The sequence below is a fragment of the Clupea harengus genome, chromosome 9 (genome assembly GCF_900700415.2).
Source record: "Clupea harengus chromosome 9, Ch_v2.0.2, whole genome shotgun sequence".
Classification (NCBI taxonomy): domain Eukaryota; kingdom Metazoa; phylum Chordata; class Actinopteri; order Clupeiformes; family Clupeidae; genus Clupea; species Clupea harengus.
Genome location: NC_045160.1, coordinates 23,786,164 through 23,810,763, shown reverse-complemented (window position 1 = coordinate 23,810,763; position 24,600 = coordinate 23,786,164). Strand labels below are relative to the sequence as shown.

At 46.9% G+C, this 24,600-nt stretch overlaps 1 protein-coding gene across 1 annotated transcript in view; it reads right to left on the bottom strand.

The window, feature by feature from the left end:
• dscamb (Down syndrome cell adhesion molecule b) overlaps positions 1-24,600 on the bottom strand; it is a 155,412-nt gene that overhangs the window by 1,820 nt on the left and 128,992 nt on the right. Inside the window, exons 15-30 of the mRNA XM_031572911.2 lie at positions 23,862-24,102; positions 23,071-23,217; positions 21,757-21,912; positions 21,032-21,165; positions 18,381-18,534; positions 17,982-18,099; positions 17,462-17,625; positions 16,824-16,922; positions 14,514-14,702; positions 13,261-13,551; positions 12,496-12,672; positions 11,373-11,403; positions 10,178-10,293; positions 8,898-9,047; positions 4,414-4,611; positions 3,447-3,749 (exon numbers count right to left, since the gene is read on the bottom strand). Coding sequence (XP_031428771.1) covers positions 3,447-3,749; positions 4,414-4,611; positions 8,898-9,047; positions 10,178-10,293; positions 11,373-11,403; positions 12,496-12,672; positions 13,261-13,551; positions 14,514-14,702; positions 16,824-16,922; positions 17,462-17,625; positions 17,982-18,099; positions 18,381-18,534; positions 21,032-21,165; positions 21,757-21,912; positions 23,071-23,217; positions 23,862-24,102 — 2,668 coding nt within the window. The remainder of the gene's footprint in view (positions 1-3,446; positions 3,750-4,413; positions 4,612-8,897; positions 9,048-10,177; positions 10,294-11,372; positions 11,404-12,495; positions 12,673-13,260; positions 13,552-14,513; positions 14,703-16,823; positions 16,923-17,461; positions 17,626-17,981; positions 18,100-18,380; positions 18,535-21,031; positions 21,166-21,756; positions 21,913-23,070; positions 23,218-23,861; positions 24,103-24,600) is intronic.

The window sequence follows — 24,600 nt, the reverse complement described above, 5'->3', positions numbered from 1 at the left end:
TTGGCCTGGGTTCTGACAGCCCCAGAGGGTAAGGACCAGAGAGAGATCTGAACTGGGTTTGGCCTGGGTCTGGCCCAGACATGGCCCAAATAACAGCAGCTTTCACCTGTGATGTGCCGCATACATGTCAACTGGTATTATGCAAAATATCAGAACACATGTCCATCCCTGACCAAAGATGGACAGTTCACTTCACTTGGTCCCCGCGCGCTACAAGCTGCCCACTGCTCCTGGGGGGTCCTTGAGGAAGGACGGTCCAGGATGGGAAAAAGCAGAAATTAAATTCACCGCGACCTCAGGCCTACCTGCGTGTGTGTGTGTGTGTCCTGTGTCGCCTCCATATATGCACGTGTGTGTTCCAGTGTGTCGTGTGTGCCATTAAAAACCTGACAAAGGTCTTAATTATTAATTATTATTATTAACTGATATGGAAATGTAAGATATACGGATGTCCCCCCATTTCAGTTGTTCACGGACATAAACATAAAATCGTATGGATTTTTTATTTTTTTTAATATAGAAAAAAGTTTAAAATTGATTGTGTGCTATTCGTTTCGGGAACCATAAAATAACCCATGAACACACAAACTCACACACTACGGTAGATGAAGAACCACAACTGGAACGAGAACAAATCGGTTCCAGGGGGGGTTTGGTATCCTGATCATAACTGGCAACACGTCTGTTATCCACCGTTTGATTTGATGCTCTTGACGAGTCATCATCTCGCCCCAGTTTCTTGTCTGCGTGATCAATAGCAATGCAGTAAATGTTTATGCTAAGAAACGAAAGACAATGCAGTAAATATTAATGCTAAGAAACGAAAGACAATGCAGTAAATATTTATGCTAAGAAACGAAAGACAATGCAGTAAATGTTTATGCTAAGAAACGAAAGACAATGCAGTAAATATTTATGCTAAGAAACGAAAGACAATGCAGTAAATGTTTATGCTAAGAAACGAAAGACAATGCAGTAAATGTTTATGCTAAGAAACGAAAGACTCAGCATTGCTGAGCTGCTCAGATGAGCCGTAAAAGAGACTCAGTACATGGAACTGCTTCATGGCCATTAGACCCTGACAGACTCGTTAGATCTCGTCAGCTTTGCTTCAACGAGACTGAACCTCTTTTTCACTTTGGCAATTACGTAAAACAAGAGGATCTGACTGCCTTGTTCTCTCTGATGAGGTTATTTTGCAGCAGATTTTGTCCATCATCCGAATTGTACCACAGAAGTCTGGTATGCAGGCTTTCTATTTGATGTGCTAAGCAGGCAGACAGCTGTAGTTTACTTGCGGAGAGGTGAATACGACTGCCTCTGAAGTGGAAATAGAATCTGTGGCTAGGAGTAGCGCATACAGAATATGTTTTCAGGGGTGAATGCTTGCCAAAAACTTGTGGATTTTTATTCCAGGTTGAGTTCTCAGATCCAAGCTTTTCTACCTGACAAGGTGCTTATTATTACCATGAACAACCAGGTCCCACCCACCCCACCCATCAATATGACTAACACACATCAGAGCATGAACAAATTCCTGAGATGTTGACAAAATCTACAGATAAATGTATGCAAACTGTATTATGGTGCAAACAATGTGTTGAGAGCTAAACCAACTCTAATTTCCATGAGGTTCCTGCCATTAGCCAGGCACTGCTTGCCAATGCACAGTAATGGTATTAAGAGTTTTTGCTTGCCCCTGCCGCCATTGCGCTCTAAGGGGGTTTCAGGCTCGGGGCTCTGTAAAGCGCCCTGAGACAACTTTGTTGTTTTGGTGCTATATAAATTAAATTGAATTGAATTGAATTGGGCTCTGTTAAACGCCTAGCGACAACTTAAGTTGCTATTGGCGCCATATAAATAAAACTGAATTGAATTGAACTAATCTACTTAAGCCAATTGTCTCAACACAAAAACATGGTCTGCATCCTTGAGACGACTTCAGTGTCACCCCTTGACCTCTCTGTGTGAAAGCACCAGTGACTCAAACCCCCCAGACTCTTTTAGGTATCAGCAAGCTTTTTAAGAGTGTCCAGATCGATCACGGCATCATGGTTACCCCAACCTGAAGCCTCTGTGAATGCGGCCTGGTCTGGCCCAATCAGAGAGAAGCACACTGTGCTGATGTCATACTGGGACAGGAAAGAAAGAAGGACTCCCTTCTGTCTGCCGGCAGCTTCATTGTCTGCATCAAAAGTGCTGTTTTGTTTTTCGATAGACAATACCCTCCGGAACGAGATATGGTAGATAGCCTTAGCTTGCCCTCATGTGTCCGGGTGAGGTGGGGGGGGTGAGGGGGTCGAGATCGCCTCTCCACGGCAACCGTGTGCGGTTGCATCTACACAACAGGCCATCAATTAGCAAAGAGCGGTGAAACGCGAGCCGAGAGTTGGAACACGAGGCCCGTCTGGGACTCCACCAGACCTTCCCCTGCAGACACACAGTCCGAGACAGATAAACAGACCAGGGAGACGACGGCTTTCATGTCAGGTGTGTGTGTGTTTGTGTGTGTGTGTGTGTGTGTGTGTGTGTGTGTGTTTGTGTGTTCCCCTCGCAGTCCCACAGGCTGAGACTGACAAGCACACCAGGGGGACAGTGTTTTTTATGTTGTGTCTGTGTGTTTGTGTGTGTGTGTGTGTGTGTCCAAGAGTGTATGTTTCAGGTTGTGGTCTCCCAATGTGGGTTAGCAAATACGGTAACATACACTCAGCAGGAGAGCGTGGGGAGAGACGAGGTCAGCCGAGGTGACTAGACACACACACACACACACACACACACACACACACACACACACACACACACACACACACACACACACGCTCTCTCTCCCCTCGCACTATCCCCAAATAATTTCCAAATATTGCTGAATATGCTTTTTTAAAACTTTAAACACAATCTCATAAATTTCAACCCAGGATCCAATTCAATAAAGCATAGCACCCTGTAAAACGTCAGGGCATCCTAATGGAATTTGGCCTGCGGAATTATTTAATTAGACCCCTGCCTACGCTGCCAAACCCACCACTACATCACCTAAGTGCCTGAAGCCTCATACACTCACACGGTGGGCAACATATTCAGTTAGAAAATGAAAAAGAAAAAAACAAATACAAAATAATATTATGAAATAAACAATGGGAAAGAAATAAGCTTGTTCATATATCATATATGCCATATGTTACTATCCATCAGGAAAAATGATTCCCATTTGCCCTGTTCCCAAAGATATAAAAACTATTAAATATATATATATATACACACATGTATATATACATAATATATATTGTATATATATATATATAGTACATGTAGTATACTGTATATATACATGTATCATAACATAAATCATACCAAATTCTACATCTAAACCAAACAAAACAGAAATAATAAAAAAAAAGTGATCCCGTCACCCGTACCAGCCCATGCGTGCGTGCGCCGTCTCTCACCGGGTCTGTGGGCTTTGGGCACGGCCATGTTCATGACGCGGCTGGCATCCTGAGGCTTGGGCGGCGAGGCGGTGAAGCGGCAGATCCCCGACTCGGAGGGCGTGCTGGACGTCAGGCTGTCCGTGTACTCGTTGGTGCCGGCTGTCATCTGCTCTGACGACGTGTCCGAGATGAAGCACTCGGTGATGGTGAACTTGGCGTGCCGTAGCTGCTCCTCCATCTTGGCGTGCTCGTAGGCCCGCGCCAGCTCCTCGTAGGTGGACGAGGCGCTCTCCGTCGACACCATGCTGCTCCGTGCTCGGTCTGTGGGGAGCGACCGGATGTGTTAAGACACATGAAACGATACAGCAGACGCACAAGCACGACTGACACGCATTAATATGCGGTGCAAAGACTGTTTAGCCTTAGAGCAGGCTTGTTTCACTATACATCCGCTGGTTCACAACTGAATGCTGTTCTGTTCCTGGAACCTCAAGGCTGTAGCGTCAGTGTGAATGCCAGCCTATCAGACATATTAATCAGTCAAATATTCACTTCCTTAAATAGAATATCACAGTAGTTGACTTAAAATCTTTATAGTCATTTTGTTACATTTTAGATTTTCCATCTGCCTGCTCCCTGCACCCCATCCCATCACTGGACTAAATCCAGCCTGCCCATAGTGGCGGAGTTCTGGCTTTATGGGGACCTGAGTGATCCCTCTATCCCCCCCTCACCTGGAACAGGCTGGCACTTTAGCCGTCTTTTTTCAGAAGAGGTTTAACGATCACTTCTCCCTGCGTGTCTTACGGGTTTAATAACTGAATGTTTCTTTACAGGGACTCTTCCTGCATTCCTAAATGCCCCCTCGGGCCCATGGTTCCTCTGCCATGTTTATGCCCTTAAGGTGTGTATCCCCCCCGCTCACCTGTGCCCATGGTTCCTCTGCCATGTTTATGCCCTTGAGGTGTGTATCCCCCCCGCTCACCTGTGTCCTGGGAGGGACTGACGCTGTAGCTGTCGCTCTCCTTGTCCACGGAACCGGTGGCGCGGGGCGTGGGCAGCCGCCAGTCGGTGGTGAGCGTGTGCGAGGAGATGGGCGGGTGCGGGCGGTTCAGCGTCCACTGGCTGGCGTAGCGGCTGCGGGTGGCGGGGCCGGCTTTGGCTGTGCGGCGGGCAGTGGGGTCTGGAGAGAGAGAAGGATGAGAGAGAGAGGTGAGAGAAGTGGCGAGATGGAGAGGGTGAGAGAGGAAGAGAGAAAGTGGAGAGAGAGGGAGAGAGAGGAAGTGAGAAAGTGGAGAGATGGAGAGAGAGAGAGAAAGTGGAGAGAGGAAGAGAGAAAGTGGCGAGATGGAGAGGGTGAGAGAGGAAGAGAGAAAGTGGAGAGAGAGGGAGAGAGAGGAAGTGAGAAAGTGGAGAGATGGAGAGGGGGAGAGAGAGGAAGAGAGAAAGTGGAGAGATGGAGAGGAAGTGAGAAAGTTGAGAGATGGAGAGAGTGAGAGAGAGAGAGAGTGGAGAGAGGAGGAGAGAAAGTGGAGAGATGGAGGGAGAGAGAGAGAGAGAGAGAGAGAGAGAGAGAGGGGCGGATGGAATCAAGAGGGGGATAACAGGAGGAGCAAATAGAAACATGATCGGTAGGTAGCCATGGAGAAGAGAGAGAAAAGGGGGAGGTGAGGGAGAGAGCAGAGAGATCAACAAGATGAAACAGGGGTGTGGAGACGGGGGGAATGGAGGAGGAGGAGGAGGAGGAGGAGGAGGAGGAGGAGGAAGCAGACAGAAAGACACAAGGGAGGCGGGGGAGAAAGACAGGTGCAAGGAGAGGAGAGAGGGGAGGACAGAAGAAGAAAATAATAGGGAGGGGAAAAAACAGGAGGAGGAGACAAACAAGGAGACAAACAGAAGGAGACAGAGCAGAAAAAACACAAGGACAGGGAAGTGGGCAGGATAGGTAAGATGGACACAAGGACACAAGGACAGGGAAGTGGGCAGGATAGGTAAGAAGGACACAAGGACAGGGAAGTGGGCAGGATAGGTAAGAAGGACACAAGGACACAAGGACAGGGAAGTGGGCAGGATAGGTAAGAAGGACACAAGGACAGGGAAGTGGGCAGGATAGGTAAGAAGGACACAGAGATTGACAGAAGATTGGGAGGAGGGTAAAGAGAGATTGAATGAGGGATTGGAGCAAAAGCGTTTGCGACAGAGAGATAGACAGGCGAGAGATAGACAGAGAGAGATAGACAGGTTTGAGCTCCGATTGAGGAGCTAGAATAAGACCACGCAGAGCTCTGTCAGTAGACTGCGTTAGCACAGCTGAGCAATCTGTGCTTCAGAAAAGGCTACGTGTAAGTGACCCCAATTTGATTTAGAACTTCATTTTTGCCAAAGTCTTAAATTTCAGTCTGAACAGAAGTCAGTTTGAGGCGCGGGAGGGAAGAGTTCAGCCAGCCTCATTTGCTTTGTGTGGAGAAAAAAAAAACTGTGTTAACTAGGCAGGTTCGTAATGAATGCAAGATGGAATACTATGGCTCAGTTCCATTCTAGAATCAGAAGCATTTCAATTCAAATTCAAATTAAAACGGAAGCACGCGAGGCTGGCCAGAGCATATCTGGGGGAAGACGCGGTGCCAAGTGCACAGAACCATTAAGTCCAATCCTCTTTGTTTTCTTTCAATCATTGCCTCACAAGATTCACAACGCTGCGCAGCTCTGACTTATTTCTCTCGCAGTGAATCATTCAAATCGTGATCGCAGTTAAACCAGGGCGCGAGATGCGTCTGTTATCATTTACGCAGGAAAGGATTTTGATTTAAGTCTTTCTGCCGCGTGCATCTGCTGCCAGCCGAGCTGCCGTAGAACCAGATGGGGGTTTGAAACCCAACTACAGGAAATGTAGACGCATTTATGCAGTAATATCTCATTTATAATCCAATATTCTCAGAATCTAATGTTCTAGGGTGACTGAGGATTGAGCAGAATGTGTATTGGGAGATGAGGTATTAGCATCTAAATCTTAAAACAGAAGGAAGACATATGAGTTTGTGTATATGTGTTTTTCAAAATGTTTTACATTCTTCTGTCTCCGTGCATCTGATCTATGGTGGGTTAGTATGCAAATGTATTCCACGAAAGAGTACAGAATTCGTGTCAGAAAATGTAATTTGTAACTCCATTTGCCATTTGTATTCCGTTAGACTACTCAAGGTGAGTAACGTATTCTAAATAATTAAGATCACATCAGCATTGTGTGACTTTCATAAGCATAAGCTTTCGTAAGGCCCACCACCATTACCAACCCCATATATCCCAAGCCTCACTAGGATTCACCACAACGGGGGAGGCAACCGTTCTTTTGACCCCTCCACTGGCAACCACCATGTAAGAACAGTAAGAACATTCCGGGCCGATAATATTCAATCTATCGGTATCGTTGGTTTATACTCTGTGTGATCTGGTCAGGTCACTACATGTTTATTCAAGTGTGAACTGGAACTGGAACCTTTCCCATCTGTTCCTGTAGTATTGCTATGTCTGCGTCTATAGCTGTAGGGTAACAGCGATACCAAATTAGGACCAGGTCAAAGGTCAAATCTAGACACACATCTAGACACACAGCATACATTTTTACACGCAGCAGCCTGGACACCTCTGCTCCACTGATGTAGGTAGTTCTCTCTCAAGCTTCTCTTTCTCTCTCTCTCTCTCACACTCCCTCTCTCTGCTCCTGATGTGCCAGGTAGGTAGTTCTCTCTCAAGCTTCTGTTTATCTCTTTCTTTCTCTCTCTCTCTCTTTCTCTGGCCTCTCTCTCTCCCTCCCTCTCTGGCCTCTCTCTCTTTCCCTCTCTCTTTCTCATTCTCTCTAAATCAATCCAGCTCTGCTGAAGCTTACCCTCCCCTGTGGGTGTTCTCTGCATATAGGTTACTAAAGCCCTGGCCTCAATCAGCAGTAGCCCAGCAATATACGCCCCCTCTACCCATAATCCTCTGCACAGGCTAAAGACATTCACAAGGAAGAAGTGAGACCCTCCGCTCATTCCAAGGGCAAGGGAATATCCTTGTGTCATTTGGAAGTTAATTTAGCAAATGGGATACAGAGGGTGCAATTGCAGGTTATCAGAGGAAGAACACCGGGTAACGGTCGAGCATCGAACTGGTCCAGAGTCAGTTGCCAACTGTGTGTGTGTGTGCGTGTGCGTGTGTGTTAGAGACTAAAACTCCCTGTCGTTCCAGTGGACCATACAAACTCAATCAACCACAGCCACCGTAGTACAAACTTTTTATGAGCTGCTTCTGCTTCTGTTTCTGGCTCAATGCTTTTCTCCAGGGTGGGAAGCATAATGAGACTGCTGATACAGTAGGAGACTCACAGCCTCATTGCCTTGTGCTGCGCTGCTACACTGCTACACTGCACTGCTACATTATACTGCTACGCTAGTCTGCTATAGCAAAGTCCGATAACGTCTCCATCTACAGTGTCACATTATACTACCATGCTATGCTGCTACGCTATGCTACCACACTATGCTGCTACGCTATGCTATACCGCTACGCTATGCTGCTCTGCAGTAAGGTCTGCTATGATAGCGCGCTTCATTAGCGTGTAGCATGCTCCACGCTGACCTTTCCACTGCTACTGTGCTGATATCCTGACTAAACTACAGCAGGTGTCTGTCTCTTTTTTCTCCCTCTCCCTCTCCCTTTTTCCTCTCTCTCTCTCTCTCTCTCTCTGTCTCTCCCTTTCTCCCTATCTCTCTTTCTTTCAAGTGATTTAGCAGATGGTATGCTTTAGGGAAACTCTCTCTCTCTCTCTTTGCATGCCCCTATAAAGTTAGCATAACATGTTTGGATTTCTGTGATGTGCGTGTGTATCGTGTATGTGTCTCTATGTTTGTGTGTGTATGCGAGTATGTGTGCATGTGCTTCATGTACGTGTGTCTCCATGAACATGTGTGTGTGTGTGTGTGTGTGTGTAAAAGAGAACGAGAGAGAGAGAGAGTAACTGTTCTCTATAATGTCGGTAAATCATGTATTTAACCCCTGCTGCGCCCGGACCCTGGTCTCAATCCCAACAGCAGGCTGTATGGCTGTGTCAGTGGGATTAAACAGAGAGCTGGCCCTGTTGGCCACCTTCCCAAGGTCATTCTCTTGCTCTCCACACTCTCTCTGCCCTGCTGGTCACCTTCTCAAGGTCATTCTCTCGCTCTCTCTGCCCTGCTGGCCACCGTCTCAAGGTCATTCTCTCGCTCTCTCTGCCCTGCTGGCCACCGTCTCAAGGTCATTCTCTCGCTCTCTCTGCTCTCTCTACCCTAAGTTGTTTTCTTCACGGTGCTCTGGTAAAGGAACTGTGTCAATGTGTGTGTGTGTGTGTGTCTATCTGGGTGTGTGTGTGTGTGTGTGTGTGTGTGTGTGTGTGTGTGTGTGTGTGTGTGTGTGTGTGTGTGCGTGCGTGTCTGAGTGTGTAGGGAATCTTACTTGTTCCAGGTCGGGCGTCAGACACATCCACCAGCGGCCCGGTGCTCTGGGACAGGGACTGGTAGTGGACTGTGTGCGTGACAGTGGAGGACTTCTGCTTGGACGTCTCCCCAAAGTCATTATCAGTCAGCAACACAGTGGACCTGTCATCTGTGAGGGGGGGATAGAGAGAGAGAGAGAGAGAGAGAGAGAGAGAGCGAGAAAGACAAATAGAAAGACATACAGAGAGAGCGGGAGAGGGAGAGAGAGAGAGAGAGAAACACAAATCGAAAGACAAACAGAGAGAGGGAGAGAGAGAGAGAGAAAGACAAATAGAAAGACATACAGAGAGAGAGAGAGGGAGAGAGAGAGGGAAAGACAAATCGAAAGACAAACAGAGAGAGGGAAAGAAAGACAAATAGAAAGACATACAGAGAGATGAAAAGAGAGGAGAGAAAAGGAACAAACAGAGTGAAGAAGTGAGAAAGAAGAAAAGCAGTAAATTAAAAATCTTCGAGAGACGAGGGCTAGAGGTAGTGTGATCTCATATCTCCTGAGGCAGAGGAGGAAACACTTATTTCCACCAGACTGCACCGACTGCCTCCTCAGATCTCCCACTTTCACACTCCATTCACACTGGGCTCACTTAAGGTCACATCACATGCCCATGACGAGAAAGGACATTCAAGATATGTCCTATACAGCAGACAAACACACACACACACACACACACACACACACACACACACACTCCCAGGAGCACACACACACACACACACACACACTCCCAGGAGCACACACACACACACACACTCACACACACTCCCAGACAGCAGACAAACACACACACACACACACACACACACACACACACACACACACACACACACACACACTCCCAGGAGCACACACACACACACACACACACTCCCAGGAGCTCACACTCACACACACACACACACACACTCCCAGGAGCACACACACACACACCGAGCAGGTCTCTGTGTGAAATCTCATCTGCCTTTCTCTCCTTCTCCAATCTGTGACACCTCTTAAAGGAACAAAGATACATTTCCTCTTAGCGGTACACAGATCCATTTCCTCCTAATGGGCCAGCGATGCAGCGATAGCCTACAAGCAGCCACCTGAACTTTAGACAAGCACATCTAAGCCCGGCCAAGCCTATTGGGTTACGATATCATCTCTGAAGGGACAAGGAGCTCAGGCCCGTTTTGTTGGCGGTGCCGGTTGCCAGCTGGTTGCTGGTGGGCGGGTAGCGTTACCGTGACGCGCCGACGTACCGATTGTCTCCATGGTGTCACGCTCCTCGATGAGCAGCTGCGCCCGCGGGATGTCGATGTGCATCCGGAGCGTCTGCTGCTGCTTGTTCACTGTGTCCGGCGTCCGGGTGTTCTTACTGCACAGGAACCAAACACAGACAGGGAGAACCGTTAAGTGAGGTGGAAATTTGAGTTTGTTGTTTGTAATTTTGTTTAAGTTTGAAGTTTGTTTTAGCATTTTTTCCCCCCGAGAATCCATGCCCAGGAACCAAACACCCCAAGGTTTCAATTTTTGTTCTGAAACATTTGCTCACTCTCTACAGCTCTCCAAGTGTTCTGACTGCACAGGACCCAAACACAGACGGGGAGAACCATTAACTGAGGACTGAATTTAGGTTCTGAAAGATTTGCTCATGTTCTATAGTATTATGAGTGCTCTTACTGCACAGGAACCAAACACAGACAAGGAGAACCATTTAGTGAAGTTTAAATTTTAGTTCTTAAACATTTGATCATGACCTATAGCAGTCTGAGTATTCAAATTCAGGAACCAAATTCAAAGGAACCAAACACAGAAGGACAGAACAATGTAATGAGATCTGAGTTTTAGTTCTACAATTACTATTCAGTATAATTGGCGTTCCTAGTGTTCTTACTCCACAGGACCCAAAAGCAGGCCGGGCGAACCGTTCGGCAAGGTCTGATTTTGAGTTTTAACGCTGCAAGCTGAATCTCTGGTTGTTTGCTCAGCAGCTGTGTTTTCCCAAACCTAATTACAAGTTTGAGAGTACGCATTTCATCCTTTTTTTTCCCACTCTGTGAAAAATGTCAAATCTAATTATAATCCCCTCCCTGTGAAATGCACCATCTCTTATCACAGCCTTAACAGAAGGTTACACTGCACGATATCCTCGCTCAGACTCAGGCTATATCTCTAAATTATTATCATTTTTTTTCCACTTTTGACTCAAAGTACACCTAGGCAACAGTTAAAAACAAAAACAAGCAACAGGTACATGTCCTGGTAAATTGCAAGTGTAATGTAATGTAATTGTACGGTGTCCTTATGGGTAATAAAGAGCAGGCGGCCATTTTATCACAGTGCTGGAGACACACAATACTCCACAAATGGCAGTCCGGGGGATTGATCCCAATCTGGTGTGTAAAAGCACAGTAATGAGGTGTGCGGTGAGTTCAACTGCAGGTCCCTACTCACCTCATTAACATCTCAGCTAGGCTTTTGGCATCTGGAAAACAAGAAGAAAAACATTAAACACACACACACACACACACTGCGTAGACCATATTGCAATCTCTACAATCTCTCGGTGTGTGTGTGTGTTTGTGTGCGTGTGTGTGTGTGTGTGCGCACACAGCTTACAGTTACATCTCTAGAGATAACACACAGCGTAGACTAACACACACCCGCGCTGGCTGTTTAACGCTAATGGCTCCTGTGGTATTACCATCGCTGTGAAATCTGACAGGACTGCCCCGGTCAGGCAAACATTTTCAATCGAGTCGTGCGAACGAGTCGTTTATGGAGATTGCATGGAGCGACTGCACGGAGGCCTCCTGAATTGTTCTCACTTATTTATTTGCACGGTGTTGATTAAAAGCAGAGGGGGACAGTGCGGAGGCGAATCAGAGAGGCCCTTATTTGCATGTGGTTGAGTCCCCGGAGAAATGCATTGTGCTGATGGATGAGTTTGGTGTGAATGGAACGCAATTACCTCACTAATGCTCAGACGCCTCAGAACTAAAGCTGTATTAGGCATGATGCATGATAGTTGTATGTGTGTGTGTGTGTGTGTGTGTGTGTGTGTGTGAGAGAGAGATAGAGAAAGAGAGAGAAAGAGAGAGGGTGTGTGTGCAACAATGCTTGTGTGAGATTGATGGTTTGGGTGTGTGCATGCCAATGCATCCCTGTGCTTGTAGCCTACTGATGCAGTATATAGGCTGTGTTACCATGGGCTTGTGTGAGCCTGTGTGTGTATGACCATCTGTATGTCGGAGTGTGTGAGTGGGTGAAGGCTGGAGGGCAAGGCTGTCTGTGCGAGTTTCCATGCATGTGCTGCCTGTGTGAACCGTTGAGTGTGGGGTGGGGTATGCATGTGTGTGTGTGTGTGTGTGTGTGTGTGTGTGTGTGCATGGATGCCAGCACTATGAGTGTATTGGCGTGTGTAATGTGTAATGTTGTGTGTAATGTGCATGCATGACAGTGACTGTCTGTATTTGTGCATGTCCATTTGTATATGATTATTTATTTATGAGTGTGTGTGTGTGTGTGTGTGTGTGTGTGTGTGTGTGTGTGTGTGTGTGTGTTCGTATGCCCTTACCCCGTAGTCTCTTGAGCCTCTGCTCCCTCCTCCTCCTCCTCAGCACCAGTAGCAGGATGAAGACCATGCCGATGGCCACCAGGATGCAGATGATGGGTACCACCATCTTCAGGCCCTGGTTGCCGGGCAGATTATCCCTGCTCTCCACCACCGTCTTCAGCAGGGGGGCTATGGTGTCTGAGGTCACAGCAGCAGCCAGTGTGAGGAAAACAATTATATCCTCTGTGAGTGTGCGCGCGTGTGTGTGTGTGTGTGTGTGTGTGTGTGTGCGTGTGTGTGTGTGTGTGTGCATGTGTGTCTGTGTGTGTGTGCGTGTGTGTGTGTGTGTGTACTGCTCACTCCCAGCGGCAGTGTTTTATTAAAAACATCACACTGTTAGTGCGCATATATGGGTGTGAGACAGTATGTGTTTGTACTATCACTGTCAGTTGCCTTGCATGAAGGCATTGTTTTATATACTCGTCACATAAAACTGATCACATGAAATCACATATCAAAGTGCCTTCAACAGTTCTGTTATCATTTTCCCAGCCTCATAGCTGTGGATATCAGTAAAGGTTTTTGTGTGCGTGAGTAAGCAGACTAGTTAAAAGACTGCCAAACACAGACTCGTTTGTGAGAACTCCTTAGTTTAAAAAAAAAAAAATACAGACTTGTTTCTGAGAACCTAAATAACTCCTGTCTGTGGAACTGTCAAATGTGATCTCAAATGCGAAGTCGTAAACGTAAAAAACCAGTGCGAACGGAACGGAACGGAGGACTCACTTCCGTCTGGGTTGGGCGTGGCGAAGTTGATGCGCTTCTCCGCAGAGCCGGCGCTGTTGGTCACCTTCATCTGCAGCTCGTACCAGGTGGCCTCCTGCAGGTCGTACAGGATGTAGGTCTTGGTGAGCGAGCTGCGCTGCGCCCGCGTCCAGGTGGGGCTCTCCACCGGCCGGTACTCCACGATGAAGGACGTGATGGGGCAGCCGCCGTTGTTCCAGCCGTTCAGGTTGAGCTGCACTCGCGTGGAGTTGATGCTGGCGAACAGCTCGTGCTCCTTCACAAACTGAGGCTCTGTGACACGGTCGAGGACGGAGGGAGAAAGAGATGATGAGGAAGAACATCTTCAACTATCTGACAAAATGGAAGACCATTTTGGGCCAAGATAATTGTCTGTTTGTGGTCTGAGCATTAAACAATTTTTGTAATTACTTTTTAAAACATTTTATTAAATTGTAGGTTAAGTTTGGTCAATTTCTAGATTCATTTTGAGAGGAATTGAGAGATGATGAGGAGCAGCAATAGCAACTGTTTGGCTCTGGTGTCGGGTGAGGACAGCTAACTGGACCAACTGTTGGAAATCTGTCAGAGAATTATACTGTCAAATTTACATTTTAGGTTAGTTTTGGAGTTAAATTAATTTTCAGGGAGTGGGCAGCAGTACCTATATGGTCGAATTATGCTTGTAAGATTTTAAGCCAAGTCAGAATCCCTGTCAACCACTTTAAAAATGAGGTCAAATGAAGAGCAGACTGGAGGCCTGTAGCTATATTAGCTACATTAGCTAAATCATCTATATTAGCTACACTATCTATATTAGCTACATTAGCTAAATCATCTATATTAGCTACACTATCTATATAAGCTACATCATCTATATTATCTACACTATCTATATTAGCTAAATCATCTATATTAGCTACATTAGCTAAATCATCTATATTATCTACACTATCTATATTAGCTACATTAGCTTAATCATCTATATTAGCTACACTATCTATATTAGCTAAATCATCTATATTAGCTACATTATTTATATTAGCTACATTAGCTAAATCATCTATATTATCTACACTATCTATATGAGCTACATTAGCTTAATCATCTATATTAGCTACACTATCTATATTAGCTAAATCATCTATATTAGCTACATTATTTATATTAGCTACATTAACTAAATTAGCTATATTAAAACCCCTTCGGCTTTGAGATGAGCATGTCAGCTAGGATGTCCCTCTTCTGATGCATACCTTTGCCATGTGTCTTGGCCTCAATGATCTCACTGATACGTCCGGGTCCAACAGCGTTCTGGGCAGTAAGGGTGAACTTGTACCACGTTCCACACTTGAGGCTCTCCAGACGGTACGAGCGCTCGCTAGGGCTGATGGGAAAACTGCCCCACTTCTCACTGTTGTCCTCAGAGTACTGCAGGATGTAGCCTGCACAGGGAAACACACCAAAGCTCAAATGAAAAAAAAATACAAAGAAAAAACTTCAAATCAATTTGCAGAAAAAAGACAACCCAGCAGTGGATTCTGTATCGAATGTGGCACAGATCTGTCAAATGATATGGATGATCCACTTTATTTGTTGATCAATCATTCCGTAACGACAAATTAAGGGCAAAAAGTCAAAATTAGTAATACGTGTCATCGATGTCCCTAGAAAAGAAGGATTCTACTCTTCTTCCATCAACTCTATCTAACTCAATTATGTTCTAATTCCATTCTAATTCTATTGTGATTCTATTTGAATTCTATCACATGCATTCCAGGGTCAGCGGTACACAGAGAGGGACTGACTCAGACGCCAGTTCAGGGTTGCATCCCATCCAGTGGCATCCCACTCATGTCCCATGTGTCTTGCCTCCACTAATCACAGGATGCGACGCTGTGACCCCTCTGGTACCAATCAGGTCAAATGCACTCTAATAAATAGGGCCGTCTACAGTCAATACACCGTACATCCTTCAGCTAGTTTGAATATAGAGCACTGTTAAGTTAAAGGTCCTTGTTTGTGAATAACTATAGTCGGCATTCCCAGTGTATTTGTGTTTGTATGGTAAACAGCAACACCTTTTGAACCAGGAGGTACGACAAATGAATGAGATGGTGGAAGATCGTAACTTTCCGAACTCAAAAAATAAATAAATTAAATAAATCCTCTTGCTGGTCAATGAATATGTATAACGCCTGAAAGATGCCTTGTTGTGAAGGACGCATTGCCCTTCATCTCATTTCCATCCCCAGGCATAGATCAATTTATAGGAGGCCACAGGGGCCAGCCAGACATAATTCACCCCAAAGGATTATGGGTAGGTCAAACCCTACCCTGTGTTTGCGGCTAAGTGATGAGGAGCATAAAGCATGTTGAGTGGCCTCGCTCACCTCAGGAAAACTAACAAAGTGGACAGAGGCTGTGGCCCAGATCTGGCGAGGATCCGGTAGATGCGGGCCGGACCGGGGCCAGACCGGGGCCGGATCCGTGTCAGCAGGGGCTGAGGGAAGGGAGGAGTGGACTCCTCCACTCCCACTTTAAATAAGTGCCCCGGCAGGCCACCCCAGTGCGCCTCAGAGCCCAGTACTCCCTACGTGATGAATTGCAGCGGCCCAGCCTTCGCTGATTGGAAGTCCTTTTAATCTTCCTGCTCAAGCCCCAGCTCAACCTCATGTACTCCTTCGTCTTTATCCCTCCTTCTCCCACTCCTCACTCTTCTGATCCTCTGTTCATTTTTTTTTTTCCTTCTAACCTGAGCTTTTCTTGTTTGTTTAATACCCAACGGTGTATCACTGCCCTGCTTGGATACTGAGCAAGGACAATGGGAAAGGTAAGGATATCCCACACTAAGCCTCCGGTGCCCTCCATCACCACCTGCCTCAAAGTCACACTGAGGGTATTAGTGCTTCAGCGGGAACAGAGACGTGTCTCCGAGGCCTGAGAGGGGTGGATTTATCAGTCCCGAGCCCGGAAGATTCTGTCCGGCTCCAGCAAAAACGATGTGATGTTTTTATCCCGCTCCTAACCGCCTCTTTCAGGTTGTGTCCCACTCCCTTCTGCCTGCAAAATAACTGCAGGTGGACGTTTACACAGGATGCTTTTTTCAGTCCCATTTGTGCCGGCTCACATGAAAATGTGCTGTGCGTAACAAACACCAATCTTGCCCGTTTATGTAAAATGGGTTATTTCTCGCTGTTCTCGTGCAAAACGAAGACGAAAACGAATAACGTTCTGTACTTTAAGAAACAAAAACTCTACTTCTATTTCATTTCACACATATGTTTATATTTTGAAAAGGTTCCTGCAAGTCATGTCTTTCTTCCGCTTCCGCACACTCATCAGTTTCTTCCAACCCACACACCCGCTCTCTCCAATCAAAATTAGCCCTGACCTCGCTCTTTTCAGAAAGGCCCCACAGGAACGCATGTCTCTACTCTGAGTCTGGGGCGAGGGCGTGCCAGACGCGGGCCAGACGCGGGCCAGACCAGGGCCAGCTCCGGGCCGGATCTTCCCACTGCACTGACAGCAAACGCCTGAGGCGTGGGATTGGCTCGCCCACTCACCTCTGATGGAGCTGCCTCCATTGTCTCCTGGGATCCAAGACAGCGTGATGGTGGTGGTGGTCGTCTTGGTGACGGTGAGACGCGGCTGGTCTGGTGGCACTGGGGAGAGGAAGAGAGAGAGAGAGAGAGGGAGAGGGGGAGGGAGAGAAAGAGGGAGAGGAAGGCAGGAAAGGAGAGGTTGTGAATGTCTCGTTTACAGTGGAGCGCACTGATTGCAACACAACACACAGTGAACACATCATCATGGTCACCAAGCATCCTCACAGCGTCAGAGATGGCTCATGTCTTTTCATGGTGATAATGTCAATCTTGCTAATGAACTACATTGAGGCTATAATTGAATTCCTCCTCATGATTTCCTAGTGATTCTCCTCGGGGAGGCCAAAGCAGTTATATAGTCAGAGTAATTAATAATTCATCATTTGTCCTTGAGGAGTCACTATTTGTCCAAAGCTATTTCTATAACTGCCGCTACATCCAGGTACGAGTGCCTTCCCCTCTCAGTAATGGCATTCATCCATGGCATTGTTAATGCTATGGTCTTTCAAACAGATTACAGGAACACAATACTCAAGGCAATTGTTCTTGGATTACCGTAATTTTTCATGTGTCATGTGATTGTCCTGTCAATGACCTACCTTGAACCTGAAGGTTAAGTCTGATGTCATCGTATCCCCAGCTGTTGCTGGCCACGCAGCTGTAGTACCCAGAATCCTCTGCTTTGACAGTGCGGATGATGAAGCTACCGTTGCTATGCACACTGCGACGGCCGTCAATCTGGACTGGAGCAGGGGTGCCGTTGCTACCAGAGATACCACAGACAGGAAGTGAGCTTTTTACTCCAGATCAATTCCTTTAAACCCTTGGTGAATCACTATGATTCACAGAGATCTCTCACTTGATTCAATTTGATGAATCAATGTGCAAGCATACTTTCTGTACCGTCTGTTTTGCATACTGCATTCTATCGTTTGCATGAAATGCATAGTATATCAATGCATGCTATAATACATAACTCAAAAGCGGCAAGCAAAATTAATGAGAATGAAAATAGCTAAATATTGGCAAACAAACGGGGGTAGCAATATCGCAAATTAGAGCAAAGTGCTTGTCATCTGATTGGTCATGTTTTCTCTTGATTGAGTGACTGACACTTACGTTTCCTTCAGCCATTTGATGGTGGGGGCGGGATCTCCCACAGCCCTGCAGGGTAAAACGATGTCCCTCATCCAGGGGGTGGTGACCGTACCACTGAACGTGAGAATCCTGGCAGGGGCTGTAGGCAAACATACACACACACACACACATACACACACAGACATACACACACACACCACACACACACACACACACACAGACACACACACACACACACAAACAAATAAACACAAAATATAAATAATGTTATTCCGCAAAATGCACATTAGCAGTGTAATAAGACGTTAATTTAGGGAATTAAAGTCAGAAATAAATTCCTCATTGTTTAATATTCAAGTGACTGATGCCCGCCCGATGGTTCTGTAATTCTGCTCCACACTCCCCTCCCTCACACAGTACCTTTCTCCAGCGGCTCCACGGTGATGATCTCACTGGCGTTGCCGGGGCCAGCTGCAGTCACGGCAACCACCCAGATGCTGTACCTCTGGTTGAGACGCAGGCCGTGGATGTGGTAGAAGTACTTATCGGGCGGAGCGTCATTGTCATTGTTCACCTGCGTGTGGGCCACAGAAGATGGCTCACTCGTTAGATAACACACACACTGCGAGGGTTTGGAACCATGAGGTCCTTTATGACTATATTTGTGTTTTAAGATGTCCTATACGGCAAACAATATGTCACAGCCCTTCATGATGTTTTGACAATCTTGTCATTGGTATAGTCGGTCAAACCTTTAGTTAAAGCTGACTTTACAGTTTACAAACTGATTCTTAGAACTGATCCTAAAACTGCTTCTGGTAGGAAATGGACAGAGAGAGTGTGAGAGTGAAAGGAAGACTTAGCGATGGAGGAAAATAGATATATCTGAGAACGTGTTTATAAATAAACCAAACTGGGGCATCCCCCCGAATGACCTCACTTCCTGTTCCAATTCTGTTTCCTTGAAATGTGAGTCAAAACCCATGCCTATCTAAGAACACTAGAGGGGTCAAGCAATTATCATTGCATTTCCGTCACATTCCTCCTGTGACGCTGTGACAACCAAACGTGTCTCTCTATCCCTCCATGTTTCCAGGAGCGTCAGTTTGTCACAGATTACAGCTCCCAGTCAGGGTCATTTTAACAGCAAGGCTAAACTAGAGCTAAAAGTCAAAGACAAGTGCCACCCAAGGCCACCGTCATTGAGTTGAGTCTGGCTTCTCTAAATCAGTGAATGGTCACTGACTGAATCATTGGAGTTTCGAACGGCACACTGCTCTCCTCTCCTCCCCTCCCCTCTCCTCTCCTCTCCTCTCCTCTCCTCTCCTCTCCTCTCCTCTCCTCTGCCCCAAGGCTGTTGGCAGGGCGGTGGACTTGAGGTACTGACTAAGCTGGAATAAAGTGCCTGAGAGTGAGAGAGAGCGAGTGAGGGGATAAAGCTGTCATTGGCACTGGGGAGGAGAGGCAGATTCATGTCTCTCTCTTCCTCTCTTCCTCTCTTCCTCTCTCCTCTCCTCTCCTCTCCTCTCCTCTCCTCTCATCTCATATGCTCTCTTCCTACACTCCTCTCCTCCTCCCCTCTCCATTCCTCTCCTCCCCTCCTCTTCTTTCCTCTCCTATCCTCTCCTCTCCTGTTCTCTCCTCTCCTTCCCTTTCCTCTCCTCTCCACTCCTCTCCACTCCTCTCCTCTCCTACCTTCTTCTCCGCTCCACTCCTCTCCTCTCCTCCTCCCTTCTCCTCTCCACTCCTCTCCTCTCTCCTCCTCTCCACTCCTCTCCATGCTGAGTCTGCTGCTGTTGCTGGGTGTGGCAGTGGCAGTGGCAGCTGCACTGACAGCAGAGAGCGTGCCCATGATAGAGAGGGGCGGGAGGGGAGGGATGACTGGCCGTGAGGCAGCGGGTGTGGCCCTGACATTAATATGGGTTCTGAGGTGTCAGCTTGATGGGCCCATGAAACCAGCCCTGACACTGGACCTGTGGCCTCCAGAACCACAGAGGGGGGGAACCTGATGAAAGCACCCTGTGAAAAGACCCTTAAAAGGTGCCTTATGCATAATGCAGCATTTCAACGTTTGATTTGCGCGTCGTTCTGATCGTAATTCCAGGGCAATTCTAAATTACAAGTCTGTGAAAGGAACCTCATTACCTTAAGTGTCGTTGTTGGCCCATAAATACAGCTCGAGATGTTTTTATTTGTTTGTTTACTGCGCTGGTGTGCATTCAGAGTGATGTTCAAAAGCAACTCATTTTACAGTCAAATGAAGGGGGTTTGTTACTATAAACCAGTGTGATGGCAACTTACACACCAGCGGCACGGCTTTTCACCGGACTGATGACACCAACACCTGCAGTTTGCTTAACACCAGTGTGGTAGTAAATCTACCAGTGCTTTTATCCCTCCCTCTTTCCCAGCACATAACACCTCTAGTGTGGAGTAGAGACAGATACGTGCAGTTAAACCTGGAGGAGCTGAGATGGGGCAGGGTGACACAATCTGTCACATAATCATGGGGCACCAGTGGGCTAAAAGTTTAAAAGTTATTTAAAAGTTATATTAATGACAGATCTTCACATGATTGGGGAAAACACCATCTACTGCTAACTTGACACCAGTGAGGGTAGTGAAGTAATAGATCTGCCAGTTGTGGTGGCCATTTTATACCCGACTCTCGGACAGCAATTCGCAGTGATTCATTGCACGTGAAGTTAAGACTGACGCCTTAGAGGACGAGATGGTACAGTTCAATCCTGCAGAGGTTTGAGCGCGTGGGTGGTGTATATGCGTTTGAGTGTGTGTGTGTGGTGAGAGAATGTCCTGGTCTGGTTACAGTAAGGTAGTTGGAGGAGCAGTAGATCTTGAGTGTGTGTGTGCATGTGTGTGTGTGTGTGTGTGTGTGTGTGTGTGTGTGTGTGTGTGTGTGTGTGTGTGTGTGTGGTGAGAGAGTGTCCTGGTCTAGTTACCGTAGGGTAGTTGAAGGAGCAGTAGATCTTGAGTGTGTGTGTGTGTGTGTGTGTGTGTGTGTGTGTGTGTGTGTGTGTGTGTGTGTTGAGTGAGTATCCTGGTCTAGTTACCGTAGGGTAGTTGAAGGAGCAGTAGATCTTGTATTTCTTGATGATGCCGTTGAGCTTGATTGGGGGCAGCCAGGACACAAACACCTCAGTGCTGCTGGCAGCTGCTGCTTTCACACCGGCGGGAGGACCAGGGACTGCACCAAACAAACATGGCCGTCATCAAAACAAACATGGCCGCCATCAAAACATACATGGTCGTCATCAAAACAAACATGGGCGTCATTAAAACATACATGGTCGTCATCAAAACAAACTTGGGCGTCATTAAAACAAATATGGCTGTCATTAAAACAAACATGGCCGTCGTCAAAACAAATATGGCCGTCATTAAAACAAACATGGCCGTCAGCAAAACAAACTCAAAACATACACACAAAGCAGTGGCATGTTCACATCATAACCTGAAACTATTAAACCTGTAAAATTTGAAATGAAATTATGTTTTACATCCATGACCAGGAGCCAGTTTTGTTACATTACATATATAGATTGATAGTTGAATTGTCTCCATAGAGCATCTTCCAATTTTTGCCTTCTCACACACTGTTTCATCATTACTTTGGTCAAGATGGGAGTGACTAAAACACAGACGTTTTCACAATGTGTCATTCTCTACAAGAATAGAGTATTCTCCTAAACCTTGTTGGTCAGTGTGTAATCTGCCGTGTGTTTCACATGATGCTGTTATCCTACACTTCGGACTGCCATGTAGGGTGTGCTCATACCGTCTTCTTTGGTGCGGGCGAAGATCTGGCCACTGCGGACGCCGTCTCCGGCCTGGGTGAAGGCCAGCACCTGGATGCTGTAGTTGGTGAACTTCTCCAGGCCGTCCAACTCCAGGCGGGGTTGAATGGTGGTGATGTTCCTGATGTCTCCCAGCTCTGCCACAACACAGAACACACACACACACACACACACACACACACACACACACACACACACACACACACACACACACACACACAGAGAACATGCACACAGAACATTAGCACCAAAGAACAATGGAGAAACGCACGAACAAATCGAGAACAAGTGGGGCCATAGGTGCAGGAACTCAGTTTTAAACTCTAACTGGCTTGAGTTTTACTCATACGGATTATGGAACATGACTCTTCTAGAACTACACAAGTATTTCATGGTTCTTAAAGATCAATCAGTCAGGATACATCCCACAACATGGACAAATGAAGCAAGTCACTTTCAGTGGTGAACTTAACCTATTTCAGCGACTGAATCTCCTCTATTCACCACACACTAATCCAGTGTTTAAGGAGCTGTGTCGCTCCCCCCTGACTCTAATCTCCTGCACCCCTGAACCTGCTGTGAGGGGGAGGGGAGGGGAGGGGAGGGGAGGGGAGGGGAGGCTCTGGTCCTCTCTCCCCCACAGATGGTTCATCTCTGCTGGGCTGCAGAGCTGTTTGGTTGCCTGCCTCGACAGGAGAGCTCTGGGTTGGCTGGTGAGGTTGTTGCAGGACATCCATCTTGTCATTAGGTAATAAAATAAGGGGACACTGGGTCCAGACACCAGCGCCGTGCTGTAACACTGATGTGGCCTGTTGGGTCCAGACACCAGTGCCGTGTGGTAACACTGATGAGGCCCTGATACTGGCCTGTTTATTTGATAAAGATGAAATACACACCCTGTGATGACTTGCTTCTGTTGAAAGCCAATGATCTGTTATCAGTGAATCTAAGCAGTGGTGAATGAGGGATACATAGAGATTTCAGCACGTCTGGACACTGTACGTTTAGTGCACTGAAATCAGCAGATGTGTGTAAGTGTGTCAACCCACACATGTTCAGAGATGTTTAAGACACACCAGGCCTGTCAGTGAGTACAGTTTGTTCTACTAAAGAGGAGAGCACTGTCTTCTCTCATAAACTATGCTACAGCTCCACCTAGTGGTGACTTTAGGAACTGCCACATGCATGGAAAAGCAATCTTCCTTAACTGCATTACAGTACATACCGGTATTCATGTTTAAATTTGATATCCACAGCAATGAGCAACATATAATCATGTGATGGGGAGAACTCACCTCCGTCCGCCAGGTTGGCCCAGAAGATGACACGGTAGCCCAGAAGGACGCCGTTGAGCGTGTCGTTAGGGAGAGGGGACCAGTACACGAAAATGGCTTCAGGGGAACTGGGGGTGGCCACCACATTACCAGGGGCTTGGCTGGGTACTGCAGGCAGAGAGAGGGAGGGAGAGACCAACAGGTTACAAACAGCGCTAGTAACAACAATGTAACAGTAACAGTGCCCCCTGGTGGAATTCAGCTGTAATAACAGAGCTTTCAACAGGAGGGGATGATCAGGTCTGTTTACACTTAGCATTAAAAAGCACACCTGTCTCTGGATGGTGCCCACATCTAAATGAGACCAAGAGCATTTCTCAAATTCAAACGTACTTATCAAAAACTGTCAAAAGCATACTGTGGCCCTGCATTGACAAACAGTGCCACAAACACACACACACACACAGACACTACACACAGACACTACACACACACACACACACACACACACACACACACACACACACACACACACACACACACACACACACACACACACACACACACATACACACACCACACACACACACACACACACACACACACACTCACTATACACACACTACACACACACTCACTATACACACACTACACACATGCTACACATACACACACACACACACACACACATACCACACACACACACACACACACACACACTACACACTACACACACACTACACACACACTACACACACACTACACACACACTACACACACTACACACACTACACACACACACACACACTCACCGTCCTCCAGGGTGCGCATGATGCCCTCGTGTGAGGCGGGGCCCATGCCAGCTCTGTTCTCCGCGTTGACGATGACCTCGTAGAGTGTGAACTTGCGCAGGTTGTCCAGAGTGACGGTCTCCTGGTCGCCGGTGGCGTCCACGGTGATGCGCGTGAGCTGCCGGTTCTGCTCTTTGGTGTACTCGCGGTAACTGACGTGGTAGGTGCGGATCACGCCGTTCATAAGGTGCCTTTGTGGAGGCTGAGGGGAGAGTGGAGAGATGCATTTTGGGATGCATTTTGGGATAAATGTGGGCAGGCACATAAATAAAAATCGTTTCTCTGACATGATAACTACAATGACATCAAATGTCAAGCAAACCATAGCCTATGGTGCGACCCTGATAGCAAGTGATTCTGAAATGGATTAGACAAAGTGTGTTTGTGTGTGTGTGTGTGCTGAAGTTGTATTTTGGGGTATGCAATCAATCCACAGAAATAAAAAGCACAGTGACAGAAATTTTGGGTGTGACACCAAACAATAGCTAAGTAGCAAAGCGCAACGCTAGCTCTGTTGGGCAGGTGGCCAATCGCAGCGCTAGCTCTGTTAGGCAGGTGGCCAAACGCAGCCCTTATTTCTCCATTTGTTTCATTTGGCCAGATATCCAAGAGCAATGGGGGGGGGGGGGTTAGGGTTATCTCCTAGTCTCTGTCATCTCTTATCTCCAGACACAATAGTGGAGTCTGCTGTGGCGTGACG